The sequence below is a fragment of the Notamacropus eugenii genome, chromosome X (genome assembly GCF_028372415.1).
Source record: "Notamacropus eugenii isolate mMacEug1 chromosome X, mMacEug1.pri_v2, whole genome shotgun sequence".
In the NCBI taxonomy this organism is placed as follows: domain Eukaryota; kingdom Metazoa; phylum Chordata; class Mammalia; order Diprotodontia; family Macropodidae; genus Notamacropus; species Notamacropus eugenii.
In genome coordinates this window covers 47,347,003-47,365,840 of record NC_092879.1, presented here as the reverse complement: position 1 = coordinate 47,365,840, position 18,838 = coordinate 47,347,003, and the positions used below count along the sequence as shown (strand labels likewise).

Here is an 18,838-nt window from a genome sequence, read left to right as displayed (position 1 = left end):
TTATGCAAAATACTCAGTTCCATGATGTGAAGGAAGGTGTCCCATCTAAACTTTGACCTTCCCCAGTACCTAAGAAGAAAGTGTTCTACACATAGCAAGCACACTTACATTTTGATTTGAAAAAATCTAACTCATTCCCCAAAATCATTCATTGGAAATTACTTTTAAAAAAAAAACCCTGCATTTTCTTTTAATGTAATATATATAATTATTTAATTAGATATTCTCAGTGGATAAATTTGGACCAAATTGCTACTTTTTTTAAATTTTTTTTATTTTTCATTTTTTAACACAGTTCATATCACATAAAACAATTCCAACTTTTGGTCAGGTGATACTTCTCTTAAAGCATTTACAATATAGACCACAAAAGAATTTTTTTAACATTAACCAACTAAGACACAAATAATATTTATGTATGCTAACTTCACAAGCCCTTGACCTAATTGTCTCCACAGTATTACTAAGAATTAAAGGACCCTAACTTACTGCTGTTGGTCTAAAGTCCTAAGCCTAATGGCTTAATTTTAGACTTAACCTCAGATGTTCCCCTACCAACAATCTATAATGTAATGGATCTGGTATTAAGCTTCCAAACCTTTTGACTATAGGAAATTGCCACCAAGAGTAGGGACATTGCAGGGAACCAATATCTCCCCAGCTTCATGTCAGTTCCAGGCAGGAGTAGATTGTCAACTTGCATTCAATCAAGCTTAAAGTCTGCCAGGTGTCAGTGGGGAAATTGAGTCAGGAGAATCCTACCTAAGCCCAAGCTGAACAGCCACTCTCCCACTCTTCTCATGAGATCACCTTTTGCAGTTCATACCAGCATCTCACAGGCTTACTGGCATCATGGATTGCAGGCTCAGACAGCCTTTCTTGCTGTCCATACCCGGAGTTAGTCTCGGAAGAACAGTCAGTTAATAGGCCCATAGAATCTTAAAATAGAAAGTTCCAATAACCAGGTTTCAGATATGACTACAATTTCACATTGGCTAAGGGACATCTTTTGAGGAAAGTCTTCAGTGGCTTACATGCCTTTCTATACATGTTGTAGTTCCTGATTAAATAACAATTATAAAACCAAATTTACCATTAAAACCTTAACTTTTCCATCAATGTCAAACTTTACCTAAGGTTACCTGCCTCTAGGAAACTTAGACTAAAAGTCTTTTCCCTAAACTAAAGATGCCTCTGATTTAGTCTCAGTAATTAATTCAGTCAATTTTTTTAATTCTAATTGCTTTTACATCACTTTGTAACATGTCCACTTTTTCTCCCCATCTCATTTTTCTCCCCTCCCCCCACTCCCTAATACCTTGCATTCTGATTACCCCTTCCCTCAATGTACCCTCCTTTCTATCACACCCCACCCTTCCCTTATCCCCATCATCTCTCTTTTCTTGTAGGGCAAGATAAATTTCTGTACTCCATTACCTGTGTTTCTTATTTCCCAGTTATATGCAATAATAATTCTCATCGTTCGTTTCTAATACTTTGAATTCCAACTTTTCTCTCTCCCTCCCCATCCCCACTGAGAAGGCAAGCCATTCAATACGGACTAAATATATGTCATTTTGCAAAAGACTTCCATAATAATCATGTTGTTTAATACTAAATATTGCCCTCTGTCCTACTCTATCCCCCTTTGTTTTTTTTTTTGTTCCCTCATTTGAACTTGTCCCTTCCCAAAAGTGTTTATTTGTAATTACTCCTTTCTCCCATTTGTCCTCCCTTCTATCATTCCTCTCCCCAACTTGTTGTCTCCTCCTCTGTAGTGTAGTGTAAGATAGATTTTCCTGTAGTGTAAGATAGATTTTCATACCAAATTTAGTGAGCACATTATTCCCTAGTTAAGCCACATGTGGAGAGAGTAGCTTCACTTTTCCCCTCTCCCCTTCTCCCTTTTCTCCTCCATTGAACAGATTTTTCTTATCTCTTTTATGAGTAATAGCCTGCCCCATTCCATTTCTCCCTTTCTCCTCCTAGTATTTTCCTCCCTCACCCCTTAATTTTTATTTTATTTATTTATTTTTTTGTGGATATCATCTCTTCTGATTCAACACAACCTGTACTCTGTGTGTGTGTGTGTGTATGTACAATCCCTCCACCTACTCAAATACTGAGAAAAGTCTTAAGAGTTACAAATATTTTCTTTTCATGTAGGAATGTAAACAGTTCAGCTTTAGAAAGTCTTTTATGATTTCTCTGTCCTGTTTACCTTTTCATGCTTCTCTTGATTCTTGTGTTTGAAAGTCATATTTTCTTTTCACCTCTGGTCTTTTCATCAAGAGTGCTTGGAAGTCCTTTATATCACTGAATGACCATTGATTCCCTTGAAGTATTATACTCAGTTTTGCTGGGTAGGTGATTCTTGGTTTTTAATCCCAGTTCCTTTGACTTCTGGAATATCCTGTTCCAAGCCCTTTGATCCCTTAATGTTGAAGCTGCCAGATCCTGTGTTATCCTGATTGTATTTCAACAATACTCAAATTGTTTCTTTCCAGCTGCTTGCAGTATTTTTTCCTTGACCTGGGAACTCTGAAATTTGGCTACAATATTCCTAGGGGTTTCTCTCTTCGGGTCTCTTTCAGGAGGTGATTGGAGGATTCTTTGAATATTTATTTTGCCCTCCTGTTCTAGAATATCAGGACAGTTTTCCTTGATAATTTCATGGAAGATAATGTCTAGGCTCTTTTTTTGATCATGGCTTTCAGGTAGTCCCATAATTTTTAAATTGTCTCTCCTGGATCTGTTTTCCAGGTCAGTTGTTTTTCCAATGAGATGTTTGTTTCACATTATCTTCTATTTTTTCAAACTTTTGGTTTTGTTTTTTAACTGCTTGGTTTATGATGTCATAGTCATTAGCTTCCCTGAACTCAATTCTCTCTTTCAAAGAACTATTTTATTCAGTGAGCTTTTGAAACTTCTCCTCCATTTAGCTAATTCTGCTTTTTAAAGCCTCCTTCTCCTCATTGGCTTTTTGAACCTCTTTTTCCAATTGAGTTAGCTTCTTTTTAAGGGTGTTATTTTCCTCAGCATTTTTTTGGTTCTCCTTTAGCAAGCTGGTAACTGGCTTTTCAAGCTTTTCTATTGCCTGAGCCCAGTTTAAGTTCACTTTGGAGGCCCTGGAGACAGGGGCCTTGACTTCCTGTGACAGTATGCCTTGTTCTTCCTCATCTGAAAGGATGAGAAAAGACACCTGTTCACCAAGAAAGTAACCTTCCATGGTCTTTTTTTTCCCTTTTTGGGGCATTTTCCCAGCCAGTTATTTGACTTCTGAATCTTTTGTCAAGAGGATGGTCCTATTGCCCTTCCTCTCCCCAGTATCATGTTCAAGACTGAGATTCCACTCAGTTGCTCGATTTCCCCTGGGGCTTTGGGTGGGGGCAGGGCATCACTCAGGGCTGAGGTTTAGATCAGCTGCTCCCTACTGCCAGAGGCTTTAAGCTGAGCTGCCTGGACTATGGACTCACGTTGCTTCCCAGCCACCATAGCTGCCTGCAGTCTGCTGCTGCTGTTGTTGCTGTGACCTAGGGCTATTGCTGGATGAACCCCATTCCCCTCTTGCCCAGTTGGGAAAGCCGTCCCACACTGACCTTTGAAGCTTTCTTTGTCACTTGTGGGTTGAGGGATCTGGGACCTTCCCTGCTGGGAATTCCGTCCCAGAGGTCTGTTCAGGTCCTATTCCTCCCAGTGCTGTGTGGCCAGGGCTGGGCTCTGCTCCACTCAGTGTCCTGTGAGATAGACACTTTTACAATCAAACTCTGCACTTTCAGTGAAAACCATTTGGCCCTCCTGACTTGCTTAGATCTGATTATGGGACCACCATCCACCCAGACATTCAGGCTCAAAAGCTGGCCTTCTAGGTTACCTTTGGCTGGAAACCTCTTTCACTCTGTTGTTCTATGGCTTCTGCTGCTCTAGAGTTTGTTGAGAGTCATTTTTTACAGGTATTTTGCGGGCTGTGGGGAAAGTGCTAGAGTATATGCGTCTTTCTACTCCGCCATCTTGGCTCCACCCCACTGAAATTGCTACTTTTGACCTCAAAGACCTAAAGAACGCAGAGCCAGACTGAACACATTGATTGACTGAACCCTCCGTTCTGAGCAATATTGCCATCTTGTGGTCAATTTCCATGCTTTGACTTAGCACATTTCTAATACCTATCCTCTTTAGTTTCCTGTTCAACCACACATAAAACCAAATCTTTTTGTTTGAAGATGGGAAATATTTTGGCATTTTATTCAAGTCTTTCAAATAACTTAGAATAGACCTAGTTTTCCCACTCAGTCATTTCAGTAATAAAAGGCCTTTTTACATCCTTGAGGCAGCACTGTAGATGCTAAGCAAGCTCTCTGGGCCAAGGAGTCTTGGCAAAGCTGTTCTGTGGTGGTGGCCCAAAGTGAAAAAGGAGCAAATGATAGCTGAGAAACAGTGTTTACATCTGAGAGATTCATAATCTTGTAACTCATGGTCTTGTCACTGGCAAAAAACTTCAGAAACAAAGTGGGGATTGTTAGACATAAGAGTGGCATCAGGACCACAAGGGCACAGGGTTCAGACAGTGGCTGGCTTACCAGAGGGAGACAGGAGACGACAATAACTATGTGGTACAAGGGGGTGGCAAGGCAAGTAGAAAGACTATAAAAGGTACAGCCCTGAGGCTGAGCCAAGCAGATTGGCAATGGATATGTATATGTGCAGGCCATATGGTGACATGTCATTTGTTCATGATGGCAGATTGACAGAAAAATAGGGAAAACCCAAGTTATTCACCTTTTGTCAGAGTAAGGCCCTGGTATTGGCTGCCTCTTCTTCTAGAAAGGCACTGAACTATCACAAAGCATCCACTAACCATAAGAGCCTTAGGCCCCAACCCTCCCCCCAATTCCCTTGCAAATGCACATCGTACAAGTGTGGCCTTTCCTCCCTGAAGACTTTCACACTAGCAGGAGAACTTGAGCTCAGTGGCAAGTTGCTCATTTTCCTCATTGCCTTTTAGGCTTGAGTGTCAAAATTTCATCTGCAAAGTAAAAGAAGCCATGGCAATGAACACACTTATGGAGTACCTGCAGCACCCTGGGGCTTCCTGCTCCCCGGAAGTTCACAAGCTAGAGGAGAAAATAAGACAGTCATAAGGAGTAAATGCCAAATGAGTAGTATGGCCAGAACATGGCCAGGAGTGCAAAGGGGAGGGAAAGATCCCTTCCATCAGAGAGGCAACTCAGTAGTGCCCTTGGAAGTCAGGAAGACCTGAGTTCAAATGCTGCCCCAGACCCTTTGTAGTTTTGCAATCCTGGGAAGGTCATTCTCCTGATCTGAAAAAGGGGATAATAGCACCTAACTCAGGGGGTCCTTGGTGCAGCCAAGTGAGATAACATGTGTTTCACAACCCATGAAGCACTACAGACATGTTACTATACTTATTAAGTGGCCTGTGCAGAATTGTAAGTGGGACAAGAGGGGTGTGAACCTCGGATCTCAGGACTTAATAGCTCTCTGCTGCCTCTCCAGAGTGATCAGTGAACTCTTTCTTTAGTGTTTGAGTTGAGCTTTTCAAGATGACAGGATTTGAATAGGGACAGAATAGTGAAGCCAGCTTTCTAGGTAGGAAAGCAACATAAGACTTTATTATTTTTATATTTAACATTAAGGCTGTACTTATTTATTTTATTGTAGACAAAACATCTTTATGAACTTCACCCATCAAACCAGTTTTGAAGTTCAGGACATTGCATGTTAACCTTGAATTGCTCCAGATTCTATTGGTTGATTGGGGGTGAGGGAGGTGCAAGAGGAGGCAGAGTGCTTTCACTTCCCACATCAAAAAGATACCAGCCAGTAATGAATGAGCACTTTCTCAACAGCTGAACCCAGAGAGTGAACCTTCCCTGTCAGACACTTCATGTCTTTATGTATATCTATATACTTGATTTGTTTTTTTCATAGGATTAGAACAGGAATGAGCCTCAGAGACATGCTATTATTTAGTCCAACTCCTTCATTTGCAACGGAGGAAACTGAGGTTTGGGAGGTTTAAGTGCCATTTAAGTGCCAAAGTCACAACAGCAATACGTCAGAAGGAGGATTGGAACCTAGCAGCTTGCCTGGGCTGGTGCTATCGTTTGTGGGTTTGCAGTCATCTCTCTGGATGTAAGGACTGTTTCAGCACAGCTTTCTTTGGCAAAGATGGGTCCCACTTGAGGAAACAGTTAAACAAAAATCTCTGCTTGTAACACAGATCCACATGAGACAAAACAAGTTCTCCGAGTGTACTAGGGATAGAATTCAGTTTGCAAAAATGTGACTTTATATACTTTTCAAGAATACCAACCATTCTATTAGGTGGAATTTAAGGAAAAAGTTGATGTGTATGAACGTGATTTTCTAAAAAACCATGCCTGTAACTCAAATGTCAAAAGATTCTATTTTGTTTTGATTGTTTTTTTCAGTCTGTGATGCTCCTTTTACATAGCCAGCGACGCTATATCTTTGAATATGACCAATCGGACTGCCTCCTTTCGGTGACCATGCCTAGCATGGTGCGCCACAGCTTACAAACCATGCTTTCAGTGGGTTACTATCGGAATATCTACATTCCTCCAGATAGTAGCACTTCTTTTATCCAGGACTTTGCCAGAGATGGAAGACTCCTGCAGACGCTTTACCTTGGGACAGGGCGCAGAGTTCTCTACAAGTATACTAAACAATCCAGACTGTCTGAGATTCTCTATGATACCACTCAAGTCACATTTACATACGAAGAGTCTTCTGGAGTGATTAAGACAATACATCTGATGCACGATGGATTTATTTGTACAATCAGATATAGACAAACAGGTTTGTTATGAAGTTTACAAAGTTGCTTTTTTTAAAATTATACCAGTATTCATTCAAACATTTACTAAATACTACTCACTATGAAGTACAAAACTTTACGTGAGATACCAAGATTTTTTTTAAAAAGCCCCTGACCCAGAAGAGCTTACAATCTAGTAGAGGAGATAGATACAAGACATTTCATTCTGAATTACAGTGAAGTGTCTGTGAGAAGTACAAACAAGGTGCTATGGGAGTTTATAGGAGGGATAAATCACTTACCACATCACAGAGGAAGTGATATTTGAGCTAGATCTTAAAGGATGATTGTATTTCAATAGATAAAGATGGTAGGCTTAGAGGAGAGTCAGAAAGATAGGATATGTTGTGATAAGGTCAGAATGGAAAGAGAACATAAAAACAAATCCATTTTAGTTAGTTCCCCCTTCGACTCCAGCCAGATATGTTAGCTATATGCCTCAAATGCTAGGCTGGAACCCTATTTGGAGGACCCTGAATGCCAGTTTAAGGAGTTAGTACTTAATGTGAAGGTAATGAGGAACCATAGAAGGTTCTAAAGCAAAAAAAAAAAGTCTTGACCTCAGAGCAGGCAATGTTCAGCTTAATCGAGACACAACTTTGATATTTATGGCCATAAAGGGAGAGCACATTTAGTACACAGAGTAATTGCTTCTCATTCAACTGTATGATATTTTTACAATATAAACACTTTTACATTCTTGGAAGGAAAAAAAATCAGACAAGGGTGTTAAGGCCAATTAATGATTATTATACAAGGTGGAATCAAGGAGGCTCAGCACCCATAGAAGGAGAGGGGATGGATTGCTGGAATGATCTCAGAAGTAAAATATTTATTTCTAATAATTATTTATAATAAGTAACATAGGTGCTTCCATTGCTCTGAAGAAAGCAAGGTTTCACATGAGAAAGAAAATTTTCCCAACCTCCTTAGTTCCTCCAGTTTGGAATAATACTTTGTCTATCCCATAGTCCTTTGTAGTAAACCAAGCTTTTTGAAAGCACAACAAAATTTCATAGAAGCAACATGATCGTAGCCATGTATTATAGGATTGGATGAGGGAGACAATAGAGACAGAATATTTGCACTGGCTACGTGTGAGAGGTAGTAAGGACCTTTGATATTGGCAATGTGGCTCCAAGAAAGACTGAAACTCCTAGAAGTATCAGCCTCTAGAGTTATTCAGCTTAGTACTACTTAGTCAAACTCTACACACATCCTGATTTGTGCCTACCCAAATGGCTCCCAAAAATGCAGGTCAAAGTTAAAAGTGTAAGCTCAGTTCCCAGCCCTTGTGAATCCACCAAATTTGTGGCTCACAAATGGCCAAATCAAGGAGTTTGAGTGCTATATCACTGGCCTTCAACATTTCATCATCAAAGAAATCTGTTCTTCCCCATAGTTGTGGTTATATACTTGCCTGATTTTTGTCATTCCCAATAATTGAGTAGGTATCGTATACACATTATATAAGAAGATCTTTATAAAATGGTCTGGTTCAGTACTTTACAGAGAACACTGGAGAAAGTACTGTTATACTCTTCAGTCTATGTATTTCCAGATATCAAAATATTTCAGAAAGCATTAAAACGAAGGAAGAAGGAAAGTTTGTGTAAAACCAAAATAGACCTGCCTTAATTTTCAGCAACACTTGTCATCTAACTTTGTTATCAATCTGATTTTGTTTCTGTTTCTATATAGGTCCTCTTATTGGTCGTCAGATTTTCAGATTCAGTGAAGAAGGCCTTGTGAATGCACGATTTGACTATAGTTATAACAACTTTCGGGTCACCAGCATGCAAGCTGTAATAAATGAAACTCCTCTGCCGATAGATCTATACCGCTATGTTGACGTTTCTGGGAGGACAGAACAGTTTGGAAAATTCAGTGTAATCAATTATGACTTAAACCAAGTCATAACCACTACAGTCATGAAACACACCAAGATCTTCAGTGCCAACGGACAAGTGATTGAAGTGCAGTATGAAATCCTGAAGGCGATTGCCTATTGGATGACCATTCAATACGATAATATGGGCCGCATGGTAATATGTGACATAAGAGTAGGAGTAGAAGCCAATATAACAAGGTACTTTTATGAATATGATGCTGATGGTCAACTGCAGACTGTCTCTGTGAATGATAAAACCCAGTGGCGTTACAGTTATGACCTGAATGGGAACATCAACCTTCTAAGCCATGGGAATAGTGCTCGCCTGACACCTCTCAGATATGACCTCAGAGACCGCATCACCAGGCTAGGAGAAATTCAGTATAAGATGGATGAAGATGGCTTTCTGCGCCAGAGGGGAAATGATGTATTTGACTATAATTCCAACGGCCTACTACACAAAGCCTACAATAAGGCTTCTGGCTGGACTGTGCAATACTATTACGATGGGCTTGGGCGACGTGTCGCCAGTAAATCCAGTCTAGGACAGCACCTCCAGTTCTTTTATGCAGATCTTGGCAATCCCATTAGAGTTACCCATCTCTACAATCACACAAGCTCAGAGATTACCTCACTGTACTATGATCTTCAAGGTCACCTCATTGCAATGGAGCTAAGCAGTGGGGAAGAATACTACGTAGCCTGTGACAATACAGGAACCCCACTGGCTGTGTTCAGTAGCCGAGGGCAGGTGATCAAAGAGATGCTGTACACACCTTATGGTGATATCTATCAAGACACTTACCCAGACTTTCAAGTAGTCATTGGTTTTCACGGTGGACTCTACGATTCCCTTACAAAACTAGTCCACATGGGACAAAGAGATTATGATGTTGTTGCTGGACGTTGGACAACACCTAACCATCATATATGGAAGCATCTGAACAATCTTCCTAAACCATTCAACCTCTACTCATTCGAAAACAACTATCCTGTTGGCAGAATACAAGATGTGACTAAATACACCACAGGTATTTGAACAATATAAAACTACAAAGAACTTGGTGTCATTTACTTCTTCCTAGCCTCGCTGTTGCTACTTCCTGCCAGGGAACCCACAAGCTAACATACATCTGCTCCCTTCCCTAGTTTTTGAGGGTGAGAAAAAAACATGCAAGTCAACAACAAACCAGATGCTTTTCCATTTTACTATGCTGTTTCTTTTCTTTTAAGCTGCTATTTCTGTTTGTTTTCTCATTCTTCACAGTTTATGGGAAGTAGCAGAGTGGGAAAAAACAGAATTATATTGCATAACTTCAATTAGATTTCACTGTCAGGGTAGTCTGTCTCTAAGAAGTTTCTGGGCAGTGAATTGATAGCAGAGGTGGGGAACCTGTGGCATCAAAGCCATGTGTGGCTCCCAAGTGGCCCTTTGACTCAATCCAAACTCCACAGAACAAATCCCCTTAATGAAAGGATTTGTTCTGTCAAACTTGGCCTGATCAAAAGGTCACAAATTCCCCACCCCTGCTATAGCCTATTTGGAAAGAGGAGGGTTTTCTGCAGTCCCTCAGGTGCTTTTAAAATTCTCTTAAATCAAAAGATGAGTTTTCCTAGAAGACTCCATGGCATCAGATAGGTTTGGAGGTACTGGGATTTGGTTTTCGTTTGCCAAGTGAATATGTGCCTTTTGTTTCCACTTCATTTGCACGTGTAGATATTGGAAGTTGGTTGGAGCTGTTTGGTTTCCAGTTACACAATGTGCTGCCTGGATTTCCAAAACCAGAAATAGAAAGCGTCGAGTTAACCTACGAGCTTCTGCAGCTTCAAACAAAAACTCAAGAGTGGGATCCTGGAAAGGTTTGTGAAATTTTCATTTGAAAAAATAAACATTGCCTCCAAAACTTCCCTTTGGTGAATAAACAAAGAGATACTTGACTTCAGAGAAGTAATTTGCCCCTAGTCCCACAGCTAGTAAGTGCCCAAAGATAAATTCACTAATGCCCCAATTATTCTACTAAGGCACACACGCATATGTACATACATGTGTGTATGCATAGATAGGTTTTGCAACTCCAAATAGAGATCTCTCACCTGAGATCCTTTCTCCTTTCACCTGAGGGTGTTCTGCCCAAAGGAAGGTAAATGTTGGCGAAAAGCTGCCTAGTTAACTTGGTGTTTACTGGTTAAATTTCTTTCTCAAAGGCCAAGCCTTAAACCCAATTTACTCCAGATCTCAGGGATTGGACAACAATAGGTCCCTGCCCAAACACCACTGGATGGTTATTCTTTGGGTCTTCCAGGCTCAGAGTGAACGTAAATAGTAACTGTTTCTCTTTTGGCCAGCAACCCTGAGGGTCTTCCCTCCAGGTATGATTTTTTTTTTTTTAATTAAAGGGGACATCCCTTGACTCACTTTTTAAAAAGGCCTATTCACTGAATGGGTGTTGCCTCAGTCAAAATAAGAACCTGAAAAGACCTTAGTTTAAAAGGACCAACGTCCTCTACTGAAGGTAAGTCCCCTCCCTACTCTCTTCTTTTTTCCCCTATTATATCTTTTCCTCCCCTTCTCCACTTGTCTCCCTTCTCTATCTTCTCCTTTTCTCCTTTCTTCTCATCTATCTTCCCCTCTCCTCCATCTTCTCTCCCCTCTATCTTCTCCTCTGAGGAAGGGAAGATAGAGAAGAGGAGGGGAAGATAGAGAAGAGGAGAGAAGATGGAGGGGAAGATGGAGAAGAGAGGAGAAGACAGAGGGATGGAGAAGGTAGAGGGGAGGGGAAGAGAAAGGAGGAGAGGGGAAGATAAAGCAAAGATAGAGGAGCTAAAGAAAAAAGAGAGGAGAAGAGAGGAGGAGAAGAGATGGAAAGAGAGAGGAATAGAGAAAAGGTGAACATACAGGAAGAGAGGAGAAAGATAAGAGAAAGAGAAGCAGAAAGAAGAAAAGGTGAAGATAGAGGAGAGAGAAATATAGAGGCGAGAAGATAGAGCAGACAAGGGAGGAGAAGATAAAGGAGAGGGGGAAATGTGAAGATAGAGAAGATGGAAAAGAGGAAGAGAGAAAATAGAGAAAAGGCTGAAAGGAGGAAAGGGGAGGGGAAGATAAAGAGAGGAGAAGATAGAAGAGAGGGGAAGACAAACTGAGTTGCCCAATTATAAATGGCAAGCTGGGTCCCCCCATTCAACACCCACCTCTACCCTTCTTTCCCCTCAGAGTGTTCTGCCCAAAGGAAGGTAAATTTTTGGGGGGGAAAAGCTGCCTCGTTAAGTTGGAGTTTAATGCCTGGATTTCTTTCTCAAAAACAATGCTTTAAATCCAAATCAGTCCCTATCTTAGGGATTGGACAACAATAGGTCCCCCTGGCCAAACACCACTTGATGGTTATTTTGGGGGCTCTCCTGACTCAGAGTGAATGTAAATAGTAACTAACTGTTTCTCTTTTGGCCAGCAACCCTGAGTGTCTTCCCTCCCCGTTTGAATTTTTTTTAATTTGACAGATTTATTTATTTTTTAGTTTTCAACATTTATTTCCATAAGTGTTACATTTCACCCCCCCCTTCTCCAAGACAGTCTGCAATCTGATATAGACTCTACACATACATTCATATTAAATATATTTTCACATTAGGCATGTTGTATAGTAAAATTATAACGAATGGGAGAAACCATGAGAAAGAAAAAACAAAACAAAAAGAAAACAATCTGCTTCACTCCACGTTCAGACTCCATAGTTCTTTCTCTAGATGTGGATGGCATTTTCTGTCATGAGTCCTTTGGAATTGTTTTAGGTCCTTGCATTGCTGAGAAGAGCCAAGTCTATCAAAATTAATCAGTCATCGCTGTTACTGTATATGATGTTCTCCTGGTTCTGCTCCCCTCACTCAGCATCAGTTCGTATAAGTCTCTCCAGGTTTTTCTGAAGTCTTCCTTTTCGTCATTTCTTATAGCACAATAGTATTCCATTACATTCATATACCGCAACCTGTTCAGCCATTCCCCAATTGATGGGCATCCCCTTGATTTCCAGTTCGTGGCCACCACAAAAAGAGCTATTAGAAATATTTTTTTTTACATACAGGGCCTTGTCCCATTTTTATGATCTCTTTGGGCTACAACCCTAGAGGTGGTATTGCTGGGTCAAAGGGTATGCACATTTTCGTAGCCCTTTTGGCATAGCTCCAAACTGCTCTCCAGAATGGTTGGATCAGCTCAGCTCTACCAACAATGAGCTCTTCCACATCTTCTCCAACATTTATCATCTTTCTGTTTTGTCATGTTAGCCAATCTGATAGGTATGATGTGGTACCTCAGAGTTGTTTTTTGATTTGCTCTAATCTATAGAGATTTACAGCATTTTTTCATATGACTTACTTATAGATAGCTTTAATTTCTTCCTCTGAAACCTGCCTGTTCATATCCTTTGACCACTTATCAACTGGGGAATCCTTGATTCATTTCTTAAAGAGACCTATTCACTGAATGGGTGTCGCCTCACTCAAAGTAAGAACCTGAAAATTCCTTAGCTTAAAAGGGCCAAGTTCTCCCACTGCAATCTGGGCCATCTCCAGTCATTCTGATGCATATGTGGCCACTAGACCCAGATGGAGGAGAAAGTGAGGCTGGTGACTTTGCACAGCCCTCACTCAAATCAAAGTCATTTGCACATCATGTCATGGTCCTCTTCAAGAAAGGACAAATCACAACTAGGGCATGTGCTGCGAGGTGACAAGTAGGATGCTAAGAAGTGATTTGATTCTGTGGTGAATTGTACAAGGAGAAATGGATCTTCCAAGAAAGAAATTATCCAAAAGGAGAGTATGCTATTTCCAAATACTAAAACCCTGAACTAGCTCTATAGGGAAGTTGTGGCATACTACAGGGAACCCCGAGAGAAAGGGATAAAGATGCACCAAAATGTTCAACAAAATCACTCAGAAACCAAGCAGATGATTTAATCGTAAGGGGTGTGTGTGTGTGTGTGTGTGTGTGTGTGTGTGTGTGTGTGTGTGTGTGTGTGTGTGTGTGTGTGTGTGTGTGTAATACAAAAAGTGGGAAACCATTTAAATTCACAGTGGTTAAGGAAGCAGGAGTGTGTGAATTAAAACATTAGGAAAAAATACTAATTTCACATTGTAAATATGGCTAATAACACTTCACATGATACATCATTTTATAATAAGAAACCATGGGGTTCATCCCTCATCATCTTTGAGGAGAACAGAAAATAGAAAATATCTAACTCAAATGACTGGATCAGATGACAGATTCCTAACATATGAAGCTGTATGTTTTGGTCTTTCTCTTTACCAGACTATCCTGGGCATTCAATGCGAGTTGAAAAAGCAGCTTAGAAATTTCATTTCCTTGGACCAACTTCCCATGGCTCCCAGGTACAGTGACAGAAGGTGTCTGGAAGGAGGAAAACAGCCCAGGTTTGCTGCTATTCCGTCGGTATTTGGAAAAGGTATAAAGTTTGCCATCAAGGATGGCACAGTGACTGCTGACATTATAGGAGTGGCCAATGAGGACAGCCGCCGAATTGCTGCCATCCTCAACAATGCTCATTACCTGGAAAATCTGCACTTTACCATTGATGGACGGGATACTCACTACTTCATTAAACTTGGATCTCTGGAGGAAGACTTGGCTCTCATAGGTAACACAGGAGGGAGGCGGATATTAGAGAATGGTGTCAATGTTACTGTGTCCCAGATGACTTCTATGATGAATGGGAGGACTAGACGCTTTGCAGATATACAGCTCCAACATGGCACTCTGTGCTTTAACATTAGGTATGGAACAACTGTAGAAGAAGAAAAGAACCACGTCTTAGAAATTGCCAGACAGCGAGCTGTTGCTCAGGCCTGGACTAAGGAACAGAAGAGGTTGCAAGAAGGGGAAGAGGGGATTAGGGCATGGACAGAGGGAGAGAAGCAACAGCTTCTGAGCACCGGGAGGGTACAAGGCTATGATGGCTATTTTGTCTTGTCTGTTGAGCAGTATCTAGAACTTTCTGACAGTGCCAACAATATTCACTTTATGAGACAGAGCGAAATAGGCAGGAGGTAACAAAAAAAATCTCTGCCTTTGCGTCACCAAAGACTGCCTGTTTTTAAAACTTAAAATGGTTTACTGTATTGGTTTTCTAGATCAGAACTCTGTATGTGTAAATATGGAGGAAAAACATATCCAACTGCCTTTCAATGTGACAGAAGATGGTATTTTAATATGGTTTCTTTAAACTCTTCAAGAAATGACAGAAAAGATTTTTAGTTCTCGTGTGGCAGTATTCAAAAAACCACAAGTATAGCTCAAACAATGAAAAAGACTGAGTTTTCAGATTGTCATGTTGGGTGTGTGTTGAAATAGATAACAAAAAGAAGCCAGCGTTCTATTTATCTATCGTGACATGCTGTTTCATATTTAACTATCAACTTAACTTGAAGACTATTTTAAAAGTTTCTTGAAAGTCTTTGCACTTCCAAAGACTGCCAGCCATTTTACAGAGCTGTTATAGAAAACTTGAACATCATTAAGAAAATGTCCTCAGCCACCATTTCTCTGAGCACATTCCCCTTTATTCCCTGCAAGTTGTACCAAGTGCTATCTAACACTTATTTACTTTTCTGTGGACTTGGTACTTGTGATACCAAGCATCTGGCCAATGCACTCTTTCCAGAACAGTCTGTTTGGATTTGAATTTTCACCAGATTGACTGGATGGATTGGCATTACCTAAACACAGTCTTTCTTAAATTATTAACCTGCCTAGGAAATCTCTCATGTCTCTATTGGGAATACAGATGGTGCAGAGTTACCACTGCACTAAATGTTTAACATACTCAGAAGTAATTTGCTAAAGACTGACTGGGTATGAATTTTCAACATCTGTAGTAAGGTATCAAAACTACTTAGGCAGAGTACAGAAGAACTAAGACCTGAAAACTAGACACGGTGCTTACTTCCACACACAAACTGCCATCTCTGGTGTAACTACTATACCAAAGGCATTAATAGGCCCAACTCCCTAGAGGCACCAAACATCATCACGGCTAGCATTATGTACCACCACTCCCACATTTATCCTCCAAGTTTTACAGCTATTTATTGAACATTTCCCAGCCACATTTATGACCCACAACTAAGTGAACTCAGAAGCCTCTCGCCCAAATATTTCAATTACGTGGTGGGGTGTGCAGATTTTTAGTCACTAATCATTTTTCTAATATTGATTTAGTTTATTTTCGCTGTTCGCCTACTTATTTAATCATCTCCCCCTTCCAAAGAAAATGGCCATTTTCTGCGAAGGGTTTTGGCTAACTTTGGACTTGGAAATATTTAGCCAGGATTATTGTTAAGATCAGCTATACTTTTTCTACGACTCCTGCTTGAAAAGCAACCTCTCGGTGAGCCAGGCGGAACTGTGAGCACAGAGCACCACACTGTGGCCCCCAAGCCAACTTCCAATCTTTCATAGGCCCAGAGGGCTCAGGGCAGTTTGGAGTCTCTCCAACTGCTACCCACATGCATGGTCCTTGACCCCCTTCTTTTAAAAACACCTTAACCAAGATTACACAATCCCATTAAGGTTTTTAGAAGAGCCGAGCCAAGTGAAGGCAACGGTCCACAGACAGGAGAGAGAGGCTGTGTTCAAACGTTTCTGTTCCAAAGCCTTCAGGTTGGCATTGATTCCATTTTTACACAGGCATTCAAAATGAGAAAGTTCTCGCTCTCTCGTCTGTGTCTGTTTGGAAGCTCACCATCTCAAAAAACTGCTAATCCAGACCAACATTAATGGCACAGCATTTCTTCAGGATGGAATACTATCATTTCTAACAAACCAACTTGTTGAACATTTGAATACTTCCACACCAGCCTAAAAATGGACCTTCAGTTTGTAGAGGCTCTGATGTTCTTTCAAACAAACAAAAAATAATTTATGAACTGTTATAGCAAGTGCATTCATAAATGTGATGTATTTTATCACTGATCCAAATGTCAATATTAGAGTCTATTTTACTTATATTTTAAGCAATTATACTTTTTTGCAATTCACTGATATATCAAACTGCTTTAAATATCCATTAGAAACAAAAATTTGAAGCTTTTACTTAATAGTAATCGCCTTGAACTGTGCATTTCTAGTTTGTAATACATATTTAGTTAGCTTGTGCCTTTAGTTTCTTAAAGTTCTATTTGTATTATATTCAGGAAATGCACTTTCTATTACTTAGCTATGGTTTTAATACTGCCTTGAAATACACCACTTTTCTCTTTATTACCCCAAGAGGTTAACATTCATTGGGTAGTAATTCTAAGAGATATTTTTGGACATTTCTAAAGGAGACCACAGAGATATATTTAACACATACAGCACCTATTCAACGGGAAAGGCAGAGAACGCCTGCCTTCGTTGAACATTCTTCTGCAATTTGAAAGAATTCCATTGCATTTCCTAATGAAAGTGGAAGCGTTACACCAATTACTCATGATACATAGGAGGCTGAAGCTACAAAACCAAGCACCGTTCAACTAAGCTATTAGGAGAGACTGGATCTGGACTCTCTCACTTGAAAGAAAGTCTGAGGTGGAGGCAAGGAGTAAAATACTTTGTCTCCATGTTTATTTTTGCCAGCCAAACCAATTTTCTTTCTCCTTTAAGAATATTTTTTGCACAAAACATTTTTAGAGATCCAAATAAGCATCAAAGTGCAACTTAAATAGGCATCTAGATAATTATTTTTATGTTGCCAATGTAATGACTGTGGATTGGCAGCAGCAGCATAACTCCTACAGAAAATGAGACTAAAACTTTAACGTACTCATTTCCTTAAAAAAACCATCTACCATGCTAAACTAGGTAAATATCTTCTTTTAACCCATCTACACAAAACAATATGTAAAATAACTTTACTGCCAATTTATCTAGGAGATCTAGATTATATAAATATATATATATTCGCTATATAAAAATATATAACCTACACAACATAGACAAGTGTACAAAAACTTGACAGTGCATAATTTGGTATGCTAACTGCTTAGATGGACATAAAACTTACTGATTTTTTAAAATGCCTTCTCTTTTTATCATTATTCATACACATTTTCCAGCATTTCATTATATCCATTCTATGCTGCTTTAAAAAAATTTTCCTGGCCATCCCAGGCCCTCACCATAATAGCCATCTCCAAAATGGTCAGGGCAAAGCGGTTTGTACTTGCAAAGATGCATTCACATATCATGGCAAGCATAATGATGGTGTTCAATGATAAACAGCCATGGTACAGAAACCAAGCATTGAGAGAAGAAACGTTTGGGAGTATGTCTTAGTTTGTGAAAAAACAGAAGCCTACAGACTGAATGGAAAACACTCTGTTTATTTGGAGAAATTCATGCCAATCTAGCTGACCTGTCTAGAACTTCAGAGCTCAGACTGCTCTCTGACAGAGCCTACTATAAGGTTCTGTATTTGGGGGGGGGGGGGGGGAGACAATTCAACCACACAACAGTGACTTATTTCAGAGTGTCCTTCATACAAAAGCTATTTAGGACCAAAGTCTGCAACTATGTGTAAAAGGAAATAACTTCCTAAACAGTAACTGAAAATACTTAGAGTTCTACTTGCTGTGGAGTTTTGTCTTGGCAATTGTCATCTTACATTATTTGTCAAAGAAAATGTGTTTGGCAGTTTAAAATCTTTCCTTAGATTTAGTGGTGGATTTTAACCTCTTAAGTAAATGTTAGTATATCAGATTGTGTCCTTGAAAAAATATTTTACTTGTATGAACCATGACGATGTCTAAATCTTAATATTCTTCTGGCAAAAGTATCAGTGAGAAAGTGAAGCATAGCCTTTATGTCACAAAAAAAAAATATTCTTTTTAGCTGCTTACTTTCTCATGCAAAGTAAAGCTGTTTACAGTGTACGCCAAGATTTTCAGTTTCAATATAACAGTTAGAGGTTCTAATCATACTGAAAATTGTGTTCTCATGGCCTGAGCCATTGTTGCTAGGAAGCACTAGCTTCCGATTTTGTATTCCCGCTCTAACTTCTGTGCTGAAAAGTGACTGGATACTGTCCCGG

The 18,838-nt window shown here is 39.9% G+C and overlaps 1 protein-coding gene across 2 annotated transcripts in view; it reads left to right on the top strand.

The window, feature by feature from the left end:
• TENM1 (teneurin transmembrane protein 1) overlaps positions 1 to 18,236 on the top strand; it is a 773,658-nt gene extending 755,422 nt beyond the window's left edge. For both annotated transcript variants that reach the window (XM_072626495.1, XM_072626494.1), the window contains 4 exons: positions 6,456 to 6,843; positions 8,564 to 9,784; positions 10,471 to 10,613; positions 14,062 to 18,236. In XM_072626495.1, coding sequence (XP_072482596.1) covers positions 6,456 to 6,843; positions 8,564 to 9,784; positions 10,471 to 10,613; positions 14,062 to 14,820 — 2,511 coding nt within the window. In that variant the 3' untranslated portion in view covers positions 14,821 to 18,236. The remainder of the gene's footprint in view (positions 1 to 6,455; positions 6,844 to 8,563; positions 9,785 to 10,470; positions 10,614 to 14,061) is intronic.
• Positions 18,237 to 18,838: the final 602 nt, after the last annotated feature.